The sequence below is a fragment of the Monopterus albus genome, unplaced genomic scaffold (genome assembly GCF_001952655.1).
Source record: "Monopterus albus unplaced genomic scaffold, M_albus_1.0 scaffold102.1, whole genome shotgun sequence".
Taxonomy (NCBI): Eukaryota; Metazoa; Chordata; class Actinopteri; order Synbranchiformes; family Synbranchidae; genus Monopterus; species Monopterus albus.
In genome coordinates, this window is record NW_018127982.1 from 945,711 (window position 1) to 965,038 (window position 19,328).

Here is a 19,328-nt window from a genome sequence, read left to right on the forward strand (position 1 = left end):
ATGTAATAATATTGATAACAATAAGGTCTAGACCTTACTTTGTAAAGTGTCCTGAGATGACTTTTGTTGTGATTTGGCGCTATACAAATAAAATTTGATTTGATTTGATTTTATAAGTAATAGCACTGACTGAGAGCAGTGCTATCTGCATCCCATTACCCACAGCACAAATCACAAAGACAAAGCAGGCTTCTTGGTAGAAAAGCTGAGCAGCTGCTTCTTGAAGCAGCCTGAGCTATGTCATAATGGGCCACACTCTTCTGCACTCTGACAAGCTAATGGATTTGATTCACCAGAAGACAAACTGCTTCTTTCAAAACCTTCTCACTCATTTCTTGCTTTTTCTTTTCTCACTCAGACACAAAGCAGACTCATCTAATCCTCAATATATGTATACACTGAACATATAATACATGCACATGGATATGTACATAGTCACTTCAATAAGCATTCAGCCAGCTTCACCTTTTTCACATTTGTGCTGTAGATTGTATTTTAAATAGATAAAACTGCCATTCTGCCCACGAATCTATACTAAATAACCTATAATGACAAAGCGAATGCAAATTATATGCATGAGGCCTCTATCGAATAATCTCCCCACATAGTTTTTGACTGTTCAAACAACATAAAATTCTTGTGTGAAAGGGATGACAGCTTGATGGGACTACTGTGAATAAAGCGGATGGGTGAACACCAAAGCTCAGCTATGAAAGCAGAAGCTGAGACACAGACTCTTGTTATAAAATGGGAAATTTGACCTTAGTAAGAAAACTGTTAAAGATGACGTTTTTACACATAACATGCTGAAAATGTGAGTGTACAAATTCCATTGGGTGATTCATATCAACCATGCTGCTGAGGTTTTACCATTATAATCTACATTTGCAAACTGCTGAATGGCCTCATCACAAATCAGTTTCACTATTCAAACAATGACCTTGCTGTTCATAAGTAAGTCAAGGAGAACTTGATGCAACTCTAAAACCTTGAAACAACTCAGATACTTTGTGAATACACTACAATATGCATAGTCCATTCATCATTCAGAACACATCCTGAATGGACCTTGGCAGGAAAACAAGTTATACTTTTGACAAAGGTGAATTCATAACTACTTTCCTTTTAGGCAGTACATTCATTGTCACTGCAAAGAAAATGAACTGCTCAGAAAAATTAAGGGAACACTTAATCATCACAGTATAAGATCAAGCCAGTTAAACTTCAGGGATATCAATCTGTCCTTCTTGGAAGCACAAGTGACTGTGAATCAGTTTCACCTGTTTTGGTGCAAATGAAAGTAATAACAGATGCAATGGAGAGGCAAAAAAAGAAAGCCCTCAAAAAGGGAATTGTTTTGCATGTGGTGGACAGATCATGGAGGAGATACCAGGAGACCAGCTGCTACACCAGGAGAGTGGGACAGGGCAGTGGAAGGGCAATAACCCAGCAGCAGGACCAGTATCTGCTTCTTTGTGCAAGAGGAGTACTGACAGAGCCCTACAAAATGACCTCCAGCGGCTACTGGTGTGCATATTTCTGAACAAACTGTCAGAAACAAGCTCCATGATGGTGGCATGAGAGCCCCATGTCCTCTAGTATGACCTGTGCTCATATTCCAGCACCATGCAGCTCAACTGGCATTCGCCAGAGAACACCAGAATTGGCAAGTCCACCACTGGCGCCCTGATCTCTTCACAGATGAGAGCAAGTTCACACTGAGCAGATGGGACAGACGTGAAAAAGTCTGGAGACTGCGTGGTGAACGTTAATGCAGCCTGTAGTATCATCGAGAATGATCGTTTGGTGGTGGGTCAGTGATGGTCGGGGGAGGCATATCCTTGGAGGGCTGCACAGACTTCCTTGTCATAGCCAACAGCTCCCTGACTACTGTGAGGTACCAGGATGAAATCCTTAGAGTCAGACATTACACTGGTGCAGTGGGCCCTGGGTTCCTCCTGGTGCAGGACAGTGCCCAACATGATATGGCCAGAGTGTGCATGTAGTTCCTGGATGACGAAGGCATCGATGCCATTGACTGGCCCTCATATTTCCCTGATCTAAATCCAGTTGAGCACCTACGGGACATTATGTATTGGTGCATCAGACGCCACTAAGTACCATCACAGACTGTCCAGAAGCTCACTGATGCCCTGATCCAGGTCTGGGAGGAGATCCCCCAGGACACCACCCGTCGACTCATGAGGAGCATGCCCAGACATTGTTGGGAAAGCATACAAGCACGTGGAGGCCATACACACTTCTGAGTCACATTATGAGTTGTCATTATGAAATTTATGCAACTCTTTTCACTTTGCTCTTCAGTGTGACTTTGAATACAACCTCCAGGTATTGATGATTTTGGTTTCCATTGGCCATTGTTGTGTCTTTTTGCTCTCAACAAATTATCCAATGTGTATTAGGAAAGGTTTCCAACTTGAATAATTCGTTCATCAAGAGCCGATGTGTGATTTAGTGTTCCTTTAACTTTTTTGAGCAGTGTAAATGATGCACTGTATCATGTCCTTGTGTCAAGTCCAATTAGTAGTGAAAGAAAAATAGGTCATGATGATTCATCTCCTTTTCACTGCCATTCATTGCTTTATACCTATGTTAAAGCTATTTTATATAACCAGTAAGTATTTCTAAACGCTATTTATAAATGACACTTAGTATTTATGAACGCAGCTTCATGCATCAGCACAATCAAGCAGAGTCTCGTGTCACGGACTGCCATTTATTCCTTGATGTACACGTATATGAGCGTCCTGTATGGCAACCAGACCAGCAGTGTGCATCTGTTTACTGAATTGAAAGTTTTCTTTTTTCACTTTAATAGTTTCTCCCACACCTCCCATATCCCATGATCCTTTGCGTTAGCAGTGGAAAATCAAAATACCTTAATATAAATATATACATTTTGCCAATTTCAATGGTGATTTTTTTCATTATAAAGGATGGCATTTATATACACACACACACCAATAAAGGGCAGAATTATTATTAGAGACCGTATTATTAGAGTTATCATATCATATTATATATTGGCTCAAAGATATATTGAATATATTTCTGAAGTGCTTTTCTACAAAAAATGTGGTACACAAAAAAAAATAAATTACCTGACCTACAAATGATGAAGAACATTCTGTTAATTGTGAGGGGACCTGAAAGCCATAAGGAATGTACCCGAAGAAACAATGAACCATCGCCTCACCACAGTGAATTTGTTAGCAACAGTTACTGGTTAACCATACACCATAACGTATTGTATATAAAGCATGTGCCCCTGGGGAGCTGGGCCAGCCAAGGAAGCCAGTGAGAATAGCTCTCATCTGTTGGCACAGCTACTAACTGGGTGAGATGCCTCATTATAGTTTTGATACACTATCACTTGATTTTCAGTTCTAATGTGGATGTGCAGACAGTGATAGAGTAAATATAGATGTCTTGTGGCATGAGCAATGCTGGATAAGTGAAGTAACAAGCCTACAAAGGGGCAGCAAACCAATCCATTTTTTAAAGTAGGTTTTGACAGCTGTGCAGCATTTTGATTAGTTTTAGATACTGACAATTGTAAAAAAAAAAAAAAAAAATCCTGAAATAAAACCGAGTCTTGAAAAGCTTGAAGGTGGAATATGAGACAGGATTTTATAGCAGCATGTTGCTTTGCCACCCATAAAAGGGCTATACTGTATATGCCTTTTGGCAATACTCAGTGGTTTAATCTCATTCTTGTTTTCGATATCACTCATACTGCATTTCAACATTTTGGAACAGGATACTTCAAGTTTAACATGGCAAGTCCAAGCATATCAGCAAGCAGATCATTTCAAGGTCGGCTGTAAGTGCAGCACAGACAACCCTTTTCTGTGCTTAAACTTGGACTACAAATGCCATTAAACAGAATTATATCCAGATGTGGACCACAATGAGGTTGATGACAGGAGACAAATGGGAGAACAGTGTTTCTGCTAAGTCATCTGTGGGGGTAAACTATCAACCTTGCGCTTTCTGAGCTGCTAATATCAAGTATCTACTGAGCAAGGGAAATGAGAAAATATAATCAATAAGAAATGAAATGAACATGTTCTAATCATATCTGTTATGAAATATGAAAAAGCATTTTTATAGAAAATTTAGGGTAATTTTTGTATTGCATAATTAGTAGGTGATTTTTAATCCTGCAATTATTTGTGTGCGTGTGTGTCTGTGTGTGTCTGACTGATACAACCCTAATTACAATGTCCTAACTTTCTAAAAATTAATGAGCTTTGTAAAATACTCATGTGCCACTTGGCACAGCCTTATAAGGCTATTAAGAGCTTCGCATTAGTATTTTTGGGGGGTGGGGGGACGACATGTATGACTCTGTAGTAGCTGTGATAAAATAACCACACCCATTACAATTCATCATATAGTAATTATTATGACCCAAATGAAATTTCATTGCATTGTAGCATTGCAGTTGTATTGTAAAGTGCATCAAACACATTCCAGTGTCAAACGTTTATGTTTAACACTGGGAAGTTTGACACACACGCAGAGGCGGAGAGTAGGATTTTTGTAGTCTTATGAAAGACGGACTACCAGATCTTTATGCGCAGAACAAACAGACACACAGTGTACAATACCTCTGGAAATGCTTTTTCTTCCTTCTGCATGTAGTAATTCTTCTTAAACTCATAATAGGCATTGTACTGATGCCAAGACTGCAGAAAGTCAAACCTGTAAAGTAGTCAGAGGAAGAACATAAACAGTATAAGATGAGAGGTGAGCCCTCATAAAAGATGAGTCATAGGATAATTAAGAGGTTCTTCAGTATTTGAAAGGAAATTTACTCATAAAAGTTCTTAAAACCAAGGCCTGGCTGGAGCAACAGGTTTATTTCTGGTAAGAACACCTACCGTGGATCATTCTTGGCACGAACACTGGCCTCAAACTTTACACCGTTCCTAGCAACGTATTCTGCCAACTTGTCTATGACTGGCTGGATGTCTGGCGCTGGGGGAACGATGGCTGGTGCTGCTGGTGCAGAAACCTGAGCCTCCACTTTTGAACTGTTTTAGGGAGAATCATTATTATTATTATTATTATTTATCGCAATAATTTCATTTACACTTATAATTCAATAATAACTGGCAAGGCAGGGCAAACACCATAAATTAAGCATTTTTTGTAAAAAAAAAAAAAAAAATTATAATGTTTGATCTTGAATATAATTATGAAGATATTTATACCAGATTCATAATACTTGGTTTTGGATGCAGCAAAAATACCAAACAGACTAAAATTCAATTACATGCTTTCATGCCATAAAATGAAATATTCTGTGACACAGGGATGTCCACTACTTCCTACCTGGTTGCCGGTACACTCTCTGGAACAGCAGAACTGGTGACTTGAGAGGGGGCTGTATCTGGTGGTGCCATGGCAATAGTTCCAGCAGGGGCAGGTGTGGTCCCCAAATGAGGCAAAGTCCCAGAAGATGTAGGAGGAGGAGCAATAACAGCTGAGGGCAAACTGTTATAATAGGAGCTGGCATCTATCCCTGGGGGTGGTGGGGCCATGCAGTACGTTCCATCAGGAAGCATATAGTACCCATAGTATATTGCTGGTGGATTTGATGTAAAACAAAAGAGAAGAAAATCAATAGGTAGAATACTCAATAGAAGTGCTTCATGAAGGACAAACAGTTCTGTTAATTCATGTGGGATATACTACAGATGAATACAGAGCCCTGCATCAACAGTTGATGTGTATGAGTGAAGCTATTCCTGCTTTGTTTATGAATGAGTGAATGAACAGCGTCACTTTTGAACATGGACATAAACTGCACAATATAATGCCATTCATTCTAATAGCCATGCAGTAAATAATGGCTCTGAGAGAGTCATAATGTTCCATTTATGTTGAGACTGCTATAAGCATTGATTCAACCCTATGTGACCTTAAAGGCCATAGTGTGTGTGGTGTAATGCTGCAATGCTGTAAAGTGTGGGATGTTTCTTTGCTCAGTTAAGTTGCAAAGTAAAAAGTACAGAAAAACAATTATTTCAATTTTATGAGAAATTACAGTCACAACTGTTTTACGAATTCATTTCAAAGCCTTGCCACAGCAAACGTTTTGTTTCAACTGTAGTGTAGAACATTAAGAGGTCAAAGAAAAGACATCTACCACTACCAGGCTTGTTTAGTGAGCCCCAAAAAATAAATAAATAAATCGCAAGTGCCACATTTGTGAGCCATTAGAGGTACTAAGTTCACCACACAACCCATGGTTTCTCACTGTACTGTAAATATAAAGTGAACAGTACATATTTTCATATTACACTCTTGGATGAAATCTGAACGATCAAGCTGAGCTGATTATGTGCTCCAGCCTGAACTTGCTTTAAGATGATCTGCTCTTAAAAATACTTTAAACTGTCAACACTGAAAACAGAGGCAAAGTGTGAGCTGCTGCATTCAAATTGGCCACTGAACAGCAGCACATTAAAGTGTTGTTGTGGTCAGACATCAAGGGTAAAGTGTTGGTGAAGTGTTCATTATAAGGCTGTGATGGGCCTTCTGTTGCTGAAGCTTGCTTTGTGGGGTGGTTGTCCTGTTGCTGTCAAGCTATGTTTTTGTTTAATACATCCACCACAGTAATTAATTTAAATCAGCAGAAAGAATGGAATATAAATCAATATGTGACCTATACACAAAAAGGGCATCTCCCTTATCAGCACATCTATATTACGAAAACCCTTTATTGATAGGATAGAGAGTAGTACAGGGACAAAATAAATTGTCAGTGTCACAGTGGAGACAGTCTGATATTAACACATTAGTCACTGAGCTGGTTGACTTTTAATGACACATCCAATTTTCTCTAGTCAGGGAAATGGAAACCCAAAGCAGGAGCTCTCATTTACTAACCTGACATGTGCTACAGTTGGAATAAACACTTAAGAAATGCAAGTGAAAGGCCAAAAAAGGAATGAAATTCAACTGAAATACAGATGGCCAGACTGCTAGATATCTCTCCTAGACTGACTTTAATGTTGAAGTTACCTGGTGTTTGGATTTGCTCTTAGCATACTCATATCCACCAGGGTCAAAAGGAATGTTTATGTAACACTTAACTAAAAGAGGCACTCCACTACAAAAAAGGTAATGGAGCAACTTATTAACCAAGCCCTGCATTAACATCACAGCCAGCAGAAGAGAAAGTGTTCACACTGGACCGAACACAGCTACATGGATGGACGAAATTAAAAGCCTCCAATTTGAGCAACAGTGCATATCAAACAAAACGCTTATTTTTGCAACATAGACCAGGTCAAAGGACGCCTACCACTACTGTCTCAGGGATGGATAAACCGCAGTAATGAACTACTAGGCACTCACAGGTCAGCAGGCACTACTGACCATAGGTTTATTTAAGCAAATGCTTCAGGAGAGGATGAGCACATACATGGGCCAATTACTCAAGTGCCAGTGTGATGAGTGGAGTGGGGACGGATGTGAGGAGGGACTATTCACATATGCACAAATGGGTCCATTGTCAATGTGTTTGTAAGAGAGAGCGAAGCAATGCGCTGTGCACAGCTCAACAATGAACTAAGATTTATTATTTAGATTTATTATTATATTTTACCCATCTTAAAAGGTAATACAAATATAATAAAATAGTCAATATGTGGCAGTCATTGGTGATATTTGTGGTGGGGTGCCACAAATAAGTCAATGTAGGGGAAAGATGTGTGTCGACATACTGCATGTTGCTCGTGTGATCAAACTATCTCAGCACCAAGGGCGCACATGCAAGTCTGACCTGTCCCAGAGCTCAGGTGGACTAGAGTGTATAAACCTGTAAGCTGGTTCAGGTCAGGTCAGGTCCTCTGGTTTTCAGGAAGTCTAACCTACCATACAATACCACTAAGCTCAGTATTACTTTGCTGAAAGTTGTTGAAAATGTCTTTACATCAATTATAGACTATGGCCAGCATTAAGCAGTGAGGAACTGTACTGAACATCCAATATTGACAGAAGACAGCCAAGTGGTCCAAAAGAACAAAGTAAAATTCAAGTTTAATACCTATACTAAACAAGGAAATGAAAAAGGAAAGACAGAACAAAATAAGGTAGCTCAGGCCCAACATGTGATGCACAGTTGTCTTTTGTTTCAACACCCCAAAAATATCTATCTAATGATATCTCCATCGATAGATATACTGACAGACGGACGGACACTCACGTTCAGCACTGTATTGTATTGGTGTGCTGGGTACAGATGGGGCTGTCACTTCCTCTGGTTTGGGCGTCATTCCTGCAGTGCCATTTCTTTCCTGTTGGGCTTTTTGTACAAGTACTGCCAGAGGATGGTCTGGGTCCATTACTTTAAGTGGCTGCAAAACAGCAAGACCTGTTTGGTGAAAACTGTATTTCACACCATTATGTTATCTTGTGCTTAAGTAAAGGTCACTGAAACCAGCTATATGCATAATGTAGGAGACAAAACTATTTAGTAATATTATAATAAATGCACCAAACATTGAGAGCTCTCTCTCTCTCTCTCCCTCTCTCTCTCTCTAGAATCAGAAACCAGAAAACCATTAGCAAGTGTTTGAATGCAGTGCAGTATTTAAGCACGACTTCACAGTAATCTCAAGCAGCACTTTCTCAGCACTATAGGAGACATCTAAAGGATTAAATTGACATTTAACCCCATAAATGACTAATTATGGTTCCTGAGCTAAAGATTATAGTAGTTGATTTGAAAAGAAAATCTCTCTTAATGTGAGGTAACTTTCAGACAGTTTGCTACTAAATTGAGCCCATTATGTTTCTTTAAAAAGACATGCTTCAGTTCTTGCTGCTCAGTTAAAGACTAACAGCTGCCCTGACAAGGCACATGAAAGAACTCGCAAAAATCCGTAAGAGCATGGAGACAGGGGAAGAGAATATTGTTATTACAACAGGCATTAGCAGACATGGGTGGCACTAACAGAACGTACATGTAATAGTAGGCAATGACTAGCCTTCTACCAGTTTGCAGCATTCTTACATATTGTATAATGAAGCCAGTTTCAGTTTGGGCCCATTTCATGAAACAAAAACCATGAATGTCAAAATTTGGTGAGAAATATTTTTCTTATAGACTGATGGATATTTTCATTTCATGAAGCAAAAACCATGCATGTCAAAATTTGGTGAAAATTATTTTTCTTATAGACTGATGGATATTTGGTTTTTATGTTATAAAAGATGTTTAAAACTGTATCAGATCACCTGAAAATATGTCTTCTCCAAGACAAAAATAAATAAAACAAAACAAATAACAAAAAAAGAGCTGCTTTGAGCTGCTTTTCTAAGCCCACTAAAATGAGAAGTTTTAGAGATATATGCTTTTCACAGGACAGCAATGCAATTTTAAGTAGCAACTATATCAAACAGGTCCAGCCCCACACTGGGTTACCTTCATCAGCTCCTCCAGGCGAGAGCTCTTTTTTGGGGCAAAGAGGCTGGGATGGAGGTAGTTACCATCCCCATCCTCATCTGAATCAGATTGCGACTCTAATGTGAGAAAGCAAAAACAATGTAAAAAGTAATAACAAATTTCAATGTCTGTGTCAGCGCACAGGTAAACAGCTATAGATTTAGTGACCGATTTCTACAACTCACCTTGCGCGGGCTCTTCCTTATTTGTAGAGACAAGGCTGTATCGGCCTTCCTTCATGGCCCGAAGGATGTGCTTGTAGTAAGGGTTCAGGTAATGGTCAAAGCGAAGGAAGTCAAACTGAGAGTTACCGGACTGCTTAGCTTTCAGCACTATCTCAAACTGAGCCCCTTGTTGACTCACAAATTTGGCTGTCCTCTCAATGATGTTATGGGTCTTGATGGTTGCTGGCTACAAAACAAAAAGGTAAAAAAGAACCAAAGATGTTAAACTTAACATATTTAATGCAGACAGATTCAATTTCTTTGTTTCTGAAAAAAGAAAGGTGGTAATTTGCTAAATACAGTAATAGTGTTTATACAAACACATTTAAAGCTGAAAATAAGCATCAGTAGAGCAGATAAGAGAGAGTGAACCTGACTGCTGCACATGACATTAAGATGCAATGCACAGTTTATGAATAGCTTGTTCATACCAAGGACAAAAGCTATTCTGTCTCTGAAGCATTTTCATGCCAAGCACTCTTATGTTCATTGTGATTAATTAATTAATTCTGAAAACACACATGGGGTGGAAAATCAGTCGAACAAGAAATGGTCCATTATTCATTCATTATTGGTCCCCTTGTGAGCTTTCAATGATTAATCATTGTCATTACCTAGAGAGTACAGAAAAGTGCAGCGTCTCCTGGAGCACACACATATCTCAACAGGGTGAAGTCATAATAAATACTACCTTTCAAGACACTGGCCAAAAAGATGCCAGCTGTCCAACCCTAACAGACCATTATTGTGTTCTATGCTGCCAAGGACATCCTGAGATACAAGGACCCTTTGCACTCTGATTAAAAACAGAGCTATTAAGGAAAAAGGGGGTGTATAATATTTGTTTTGTCCTGTCATGATGTACACAAGGAAAGTATCCTCCCCCGCACCTACAACTCAACAACACTGCTGCCCTGGCAGTCACACAGCAGTCACACAGCATGCCACCACTCTGAAAGTATAACACTATTTACAGACAATTGGTTTACACATAGAAAAGAAGCATCATCTTGGCCCTGTCAAGTGAGACGCATGCCAGTGAATTGTGACATCCTGTGTTCCAAATCTGATCTGGGACCTTTCTTGCATATATTTTCACATATTGTAAATTCTGTTGTGACTATCTACTATAGAGAACTGTCATCACAACCGTCTTAGTTTAATAAAAGTATATGAACAATAATATAATGTAATATTTCTAAGCTGTAAACTGTATTCCAGTTATAAATGTCTGCATCCTCTTATGAGATGCAACACAACCTCCCAGTTAAGATTCTAGTGAAACACCTGTGACCCATGTCATTCCCCTCTACCCATGCTCTGTCTCATTCTCTGCATGAACCAAAAACCCCAACAAGAATAATCATAATACCACATAATAATGAATTCAGAAAGATGGTTATTCCTTCAAACTCTAGGGAGTAGGTCCTAATGTAATATGTATATCATACACTACAGCCGTGTTGTCCCCTGTATGTCCACACAAGGGTGTTTTGGCAGTTTCAAGCCTAGTGTAGTATATGCCGAGGAGACTGCCCAGCTACATACTCCCAGTTTATAGTTAGAAGTGATTACAAGTGTCAGTATGAGTCGACAGTGACATCCAAACCTGTTTCCTCATTATGTTGCTAAACACAAAAGGTTTTACAAAGGTGCACACTGTATTTCTGAGCACAGTACAGTACCAACACTAGTAAGCCAGCTGAATATTTAATACTCACCAGCTCTACATCAGGTGGGATAACCAGCCCTGCGGGAGCGACGAATGGTTCCTCACTCTCCTCAGGCTCTGCCTCTTCTATGCATGGGAAGAAATGTTCGGACAAAAAAAAAAAACAATATTAATTCTCATTACTAAAAAATTAAATATACCCTGCTGGATATATACCCAGCAATATTTTAAGATTGATTTTGTGTTCCTAAAACATTTAAATGGAAGAAAAACACAAGACCTCTTCAATTCTTCCTACTACAGATACTTGACAGTAAAATATCGCATTATTCATTTACTAGCCTTTACCTTCATCTGGATGTGATAAAAATGTACTGAGAAAAACAGAATAACATTTTTAGCATTTCACTGTAGGGAGCTTGCACAGTGAAGATGGGGGGGGGTGGCAAACTCCTTTGATTCTGTGAAAATATGATGAAATAAACCCTAAAGGCCTTCTGCCATATGCAATGATTTTACTAGGCCTCTTCTTCAGGTCTAAATTGGAACCAGTTGTTGGCTGGACCTCAACGTCACACAGTTCCTGTGTTCACTCCATCTTGTGTCAAACCCCAATTCCAGCTTAGTAACTATATGATCTTCTAAATCTAAGAGCAGCTCTTAATCATCACTTTGGTTATATAATAATGCCGTTTTAATGTCTGATTTGTATTTGGATGATGCTGCTATTCTAAAGAGGCAATATCCAAACATTAGGTATTGGCTCAGAGAGAGAAATACAGTGGGGAAAAGAATTATTTGATCCCCTGCTGATTTTGTAGGTTTGCCCACTTACAAAGAAATGAAGGTACTATCATTTTTATGATAGGTATATTCTAAAGGATAGAGACAGAATATCAACAAAATCCCAAAAAAACACATGATACAAATGGTGTAAACTGAATTGCATTTCAGTGAGTAAAATAAGTATTTGATCCCCCAGCAAAACATGACTCAGTGCTTGGTGGAGAAACCTTTGTTGGCAAGCACAGAGGTAAGATGTTTCTTGTAGCTGGTCACCGGGTTTGTGCACATCTCAGGAGGGATTTTGGTCCACTCTTCTTTACAGATCTTCTCTAAATCCTTATGGTTTCTTGGCTGTTGCTTGGCAACTCGATGTTTCAGCCTCCTCCATAGATTTTCTATAGGATTAAGGTCTGGAGACTGACTAGGCCACTCCATGACCTTAATGCGCTTCTTCTTGAGCCACACCTTTGTTGCCTTGGCGATATGTTTTGGGTCATTGACATGCTGGAAGAGCCATCCACAACCCATCTTCAGTGTCCTGGCTCAGAGAAGGACACTGAAGGACACTGTCTCTATCCTTTAGAATAAACCTATCATAAAAACGATAGACCTTTCATTTCTTTGTAAGTGGGCAAACCTACAAAATCTGCAGGGGATCAAATAATTCTTTTCCCTACTGTATCTGGAATCAGGAATTTCAATGAAGATGACAGGTACATTTGAATTAATTTAGCTAATGATAGACTACATGATTAGATGACGTTCCCTATTTTGGCAGGACAGGAAATTAATAAAGGGTTTTACATGCAGGATAAAAATGATACTTAGATGTCATGTTTTGACAGGGACCAGATAAGAAATCACACTGCAGTTAACCCACTGACTTATTTAGCTTTCACTCAGGAGCTAATAATAGTGATAATCATTTGATTTACATTGTGACTATGTGTCTCCATATTTGTCAGCTGTAACACCCTCTCGCTGAGGCTATAATTTGCACTGTTACAAGGGAGCATCTTGACTTTTTCATACATTTTTATTTGTGATAATGTCATAGTCTTTAAAGTAATAAAGTGAAAGAACTGACAAAGACCATATTAAACTGTAGCAGGGATTCAACTTAAATTGTCTAAAAATATTAATGGCCAGCAGGACATGACACTTACTGACTTATTTCCATCCATACTGCTTACCCTAATGAGGGTCGGGGGGTGAAGCCTATCCTAGCTGACATTGGGAGAGAGGTGGAGTACAGGTCGCCAGTCTATCACAGGACAACCACACTCACTCCTACGGGCAATTCAGAGTCACCAATCAACCTAAGCTGCATGTCTTTGGACTGTGGGAGGAAGCTGGAGTACCTGGAGGGAACCTACGCAGGCAAAGGGGGAACATGCAGTCTCTTTACAGAAAGGCACCAGGGGGGTGCTGTACACTATGCGTGACGACTCTGAGTCTGAATCATGTTGTAAATGTGCAGGAGGAGAAATAGCACGTCCCTACTGTGTTCATGTGCCACTGTTGATTTGAAAGCAGCAGCATTGCTGGTATGCTTTATATTTCAGATGTCTGTGTTATATGTGTTATATGTCACACTAGACGTCAGATTAAAGGTGTTTGTTTCCTCCAATACTGGAATGCCAGTATGAGAGTAAAAAGAGCACAGAGGCAGCATTATGCCAGCTTTTTTTTTTTTTGTTTAGTATAAATACGCAAAGCCGCAATAAAGAAGGACCAGATTAATGCAAATAATTAAGTCAAGCAGTTAAAAACATGTCATAGACACAAGGTACAGGCTATGTCAAAAATCCCAGATTTTGATGCAGTACATTTACAGCACACTGTAATGTGATTACTTTGAATAACCAGAAGTCCAGAAGGATGCATTGCAGTCTATAGGAAACACATTAGTGCCAAAGTAGAAGCAGAAAAATAAAACTACAAACATTTACCGAACACCATTCTGCAGTTTTTTGTTAACTTTACCATTAAAAGCACTAGAGTGTGTTTTGCTCTCCTACTTTTTCACGTTTTACACGCACTGTGCATTTTTGCAGGTACTATATCCAACTGAATGACCAACTCCATATGCATGGGTGTGTGACTAGCTAACGGTGTGAATTCTGTGAAGTCTGTGAGTGATGTGTATTCTCACCAGATTCCCTGTTAGCATCTTCCTCCTCAGTTGGCTGAGAGGGGTCATAATAGTCAGCAGTGTATTTGAAGCCTACTGCATTGTAGGAGCCTTCATCAGCCAGAGCCTCACTCAGACGTTTGTACTCCTCTTCTGTGGAAAACAAGAAAACACACAATGGAGAAGAATTTACTACAGTGCTGATCATCTTAATCAGATTGCATAGGCTTAGAGTTTCTATTTTGGTGTAGCCCTGGGTAACTAAATGATCACTAATTATTAATGCATTTATTGCAATAGTCATGTCATGAGTTGGATTATGTCATCAAGATTTGATGCCATTAAAATACATGTTCATATAAAGCCACATTTCTTGAATACTTGTTTGTTTTAGGGTTTGGCAAATTTATTGTCATTTGTACATTAGATTTTGAATAGTGCACTATATTAACAAACAGCAGCTCTTTATTATATTGTAATAATAATAATAATGCAGTACATATTACAGAATGCATGTGCCTGAAAGACTATCTTCCAACTATATTCATGTACAAAGACACCGATTAACAGAAAAGACAAAGAAAAATTACTTGATGGTTGCTAGATAAAAATATTCATGGTTACCTGGCCCTGGACACTGCCCATTTTTGGCTGAACTTCATGGAAAGCTATAGCTTTTATTAAAGAAGCAAGGGCAAAACTCCCAATGAAACTATCAATATTTCTAATGCTGTCCTGGTGTCCCTTCAGTGAACAGATGGGTAATAGCCTGAGTGAATGGGGCCAGCCCTCCACATTCAAGGGCAAACCAGCCTGGGGGATGAACCTTCTGCAGTGAGAGGGAGCATGTGTGTGTGCATGACAGATATTATTAGTTGACTCATTCTGCTCTGTCAGTTTGGGCATAAGACACCATATTTCACTTAAAACTGTAGCTTATTAATTCAGTTAGTCATTAAGTCTGTCTTTCAGAAGGATGCTTTGTCATCCATACAGCCTGTTTCATTATAATGTGAAATGACTGAGATGCAAGTACCCTAGATAAGTTGAGTGATTTGTCAGCTATGGAGCTCACAGTCAAAGGCAGTCCCTTTTTAAACAGCCTTAAATGCCTTAGGAGGAGATGCTTATATAGTATGTCCTGGAAAATCTGATTTTCTCAGGAAGACTAAATAAAGTTTATAGTAATATATAGCAAAATTTTTACTTTTCTATTTGAACAGACACATAAGCTTGTCATATTAGCCTAAGTGTTAAAAGAGAACACAGAACTAAGATTTTAGATTATCTGGAAACTAAATCAACCACTGACATCATGAGAAGAAAGTGAACACTTACTCTAAAAACAGTGAAATCAACAATAAAGGCAGTAAAAACACTAAAAGTGTTAAAGCTTTGGGCTAATTTCAACTTGATAGCAGCCATGCTGCTGCACCATGCTACTGGTGTTTATGTTTATGCAACCTTGGCCACCACAAAGGTATTCAGCCTAAATGACAGCTGCCTGCAAGAAGCAGTATCTGCCAGTAAAATACAAGGGTCAGGATGGCTACAAATGGGAATTAATGCCTGTCAGAAGAAAATGAGTGTCAAGCCATTTGTAAGTGTCCCATTGTTTCTACCATTTGCAACTAAAACTAGAAGTCCTTTTTACTATTTATTTGAATGGTCAATAAATAATATAAATAAATGTTACAACAAAATGTTGTACATAGACAATATCAATAACTCATTTTTTCAAAGACACGGCCAACTTAACGTCTCTCACATTTACTTGTTTACCTACTTTGACTTTCTAACTCTGGTAGCAGAACATAGCCATACTGTGCATGTCAGTAATGAAATTTTCTCACTTCTTGATGGATTTTGCTGTGGTTCATTACACCATTAAGTCATAAAATGATGGGGTGAGAGATGGCAAAATTTCCAATAACAATTCAAACTCTTCTGCTTGCTAGCTGTTTGTTTATGGAATGTGTGTTAAAACATTTTGGATTATAAAAATTCCTAGTGTCAGAACAAGCACCCTGCTGACCTTGTCTAGCCTCTTCTTCCAGCAGGTCAGTGTGTAGAGCCAGGTACCTCTCCTCATCACACAGTGCCTCAATCCTGGCTTCTTCCTCCGACAGCTGGTAGGATGTGTTCCATGACCCGCTGTCATACTCTGAAAGGTCATGTAAGTGACCACGCCCATCGTATCTGTTGAATGATAAAAAGAATTAGAGAGAAGGAATCTGACAAAGCTTTTTAAACACAACATGGACCTACTTACCACGAGAAGGGGACTTAAAACCCAAAACATATAACATATATATCAAAAATGCTCTACCTCTGTACAGTACATCTGTCATAAGGAAGTCTACTTGTAAAATACTAGAAGATGGGAAAGTTTCTCAAAATACTGACAACACATTGTCTTAATTAAGTCCTTGGGCTTAACTGTCAGTACCTAAAATACCTAACAAGCTTTCTGCTACTATTTCCTTCCTGAACAAGTCTTACAAACCAACAGCCCTACATCGGGCGGGAAGGGGGAAAAAAATAAATAAATAAAAACAAACAAAGCAACTCGCCTCTTACCTTACAGGGTTCAATTCCCCCCTGTAACATCATTACTCCTACATCTGCAAAGAAAGTTACACAAACCCGAGCACATAAATACCTATCCGTAAGAACCCAAATGGATGACATTTTCCAGGGTTCGTCCCTCTACGCCACTTCTCAGCTGCAGTTTCTTCATGAAGACAAAGTGCTGTTGTTGGCATTCGGGGTTTGGCGGGACCCCTTAGCCTACCTTGCTGGGGGAAAAAACTGGGTTATGTGATAAAGACACACATACAAAGGTTGTACAAATGAAGCACAAGTTGGGCCACTGCAGATCAAAGTGATTCAAAAGGACGAGGAATGTTATGGTTACAGAAACGTATTATGTGTCCTGCATAGGGGTGGCAATAAAACATAACTGCATCACCTGCAACAGCATTTTGCAGAAAGGCTAAAATAACCCATAAAATGTTTGTTAATAAGTTGAACCCAAGTTTCACACTAACATTGTTGTACTCAGAATCATATTATCTGCAGTAACTTAGTCCTGGTTAGAATTTGCTCTGGTCTTGTGGATACCATCACAGCATAAGATAATCCTAGGTCACATGCTTTGTGCACACATTGCTATTTTGTGCAAAAGTAAATTTGGAAAATGGAAGACATAGTGAAACATCTTATGTGTCATACTCCATTTTTAATTTTATATTTCAATTACACAGTAGAAATGGGGTAAAGGTTTCCAGAGTAAATTCTCCCAACATGCCAAGATGCAAAGCCCAGCTGGAGGCTAACATTTGTAGTGTTAAAGGTTAAAATATGTGTACGTGTTCATATTTGTATCTAAAATACACTCAGTTGCCAGTTCACGTGGTACAAGCAAATACAACAGCTCTTAAAGTCTTATGTCCTTTTAATGAATGTTATGCTTATTTTTCGTTTGAACTGCTTCACATTGTTGTTGATTAGATCCTGTCCACACTATCTGTACCAAGTGCTGCTGTATTAGCCTGCATTAGTTTTAGCTGGTGCGGCTAAAAAAAAGAGCAACTTGGTGTTATACTGATAGCATCATGGCTGATGTTAGCAAAAACTGGCTAGGGTGTGCATCTTAGCATACCATTCTAGAAACTTGAGATACCATTTGTTGTCGTTCAGGACAAAACAAAACAAGCTAGCAAACGAAAAATAAAACACTTGTCGACAGATGCAGGTATTTCCAACCTTCTAATGTTACAAGACAAATCTCCGAGCAGTCCCTTGAACTTTGAGAGAGGCTAACAGACAGGATAGATGGTTAGCATAATGTTTCGGTCTAAGTTTTTTCAACCGACCTATCAATCATGAAGCTCTTGTCCCCCATCCATGGGATAAGATGTTTTCCATGTTCGTGATAAAGAGCCCTTTCGTCGTCTCGGAACAGTTTGCAGGCGTATCCAAACACCAAGAGGTCCGCGTATTTGTCACTGTCACTCACATCCTTCTTCACCGGTTTGTTGTTGTGGTCTTTCTTTGCCGCTCCGCGACGATACATCTCCCATTTAATCGTGAAAAGAAATTAGCTTGCAAAGCAGGATACTAATGATCACACGGTGATGGTTTTCTATGAACCAAATAGCTTGCAGTCGGTCCAAATGGTACAATAATCCGTGATGTTTTGCTAAAAAAACTAAATCCTACGTGCCATCAGTCGCCATGTTGGAAAGCATGTAAATACTATTGTAGTTCCGGTGCGCACTTACGACAATTTCGCTGCCTCATTAAAACGTATCATAGTGTGAAATATTTTCACTTACAATTGTGTTTAAATTTTTTCTCAGCCGTAAAGTTTATTTCGGAAAATAAATGTCATTGCTTATATGTTATATAAGTTTCCAGCGTTTTGTTTTCACATCTGTCCAATGTGCTGTTGGTGAATGATCCCTACTGAAACGGAACTGATGAAAGAAGCCAGTGTTGCAATGATTGTATGGCAGCATTACACTGTTATCATTAGCATAATGGGTATTATTGGAGTATATTCCCATTACCACAGATAAACATAATGTTAGCATAATGCAGAGTCTTCAGATTCTCAGATTGTGTAGTTTGAATGTGATTCTTTCAAATCCACAGGACTGTCAACAATTCTTGAAGAATAGTTATCAAAGTCAAAACTGCAGGCCATAAAGGCATTTTAAAATCAGGATCAAGATAGAATTCACTATTTGTTCTCTGTATACAGAACAAAGTAGGCTAGGAAGACACGTTGATTCCTTTCAGCTACTTTTTTATTCTCCTTTTCTTGAGTATTGAAAAGGTTGATCCACCTGCTTTCAAGACCTATCCAGCATATAATGAGGTGTTTTTTTTTTATTCTATTTTATTTTTTGGTTAGATTTTTTTTTGCACAAAAGGACAAACACATCTATTTTCAAATCAAACCCAAACAATATACTGTACCTACTATAGGAAAGCACAGCCTGAAAGAAAAAAGCAATTAAT

The 19,328-nt window shown here is 38.9% G+C and overlaps 1 protein-coding gene across 1 annotated transcript in view; it reads right to left on the bottom strand.

The window, feature by feature from the left end:
* Window positions 1–18,577, bottom strand: part of sfswap (splicing factor SWAP) — a 45,539-nt gene extending 26,962 nt beyond the window's left edge. Inside the window, exons 1-10 of the mRNA XM_020609822.1 lie at window positions 18,179–18,577; window positions 16,336–16,499; window positions 14,322–14,453; window positions 11,430–11,506; window positions 9,670–9,895; window positions 9,464–9,561; window positions 8,243–8,393; window positions 5,362–5,614; window positions 4,908–5,060; window positions 4,635–4,728 (exon numbers count right to left, since the gene is read on the bottom strand). Of these exons, the coding sequence (XP_020465478.1) occupies window positions 4,635–4,728; window positions 4,908–5,060; window positions 5,362–5,614; window positions 8,243–8,393; window positions 9,464–9,561; window positions 9,670–9,895; window positions 11,430–11,506; window positions 14,322–14,453; window positions 16,336–16,499; window positions 18,179–18,378 (1,548 nt within the window). The 5' untranslated portion in view covers window positions 18,379–18,577. The remainder of the gene's footprint in view (window positions 1–4,634; window positions 4,729–4,907; window positions 5,061–5,361; window positions 5,615–8,242; window positions 8,394–9,463; window positions 9,562–9,669; window positions 9,896–11,429; window positions 11,507–14,321; window positions 14,454–16,335; window positions 16,500–18,178) is intronic.
* Between the last annotated feature and the right edge of the window lie 751 nt (window positions 18,578–19,328).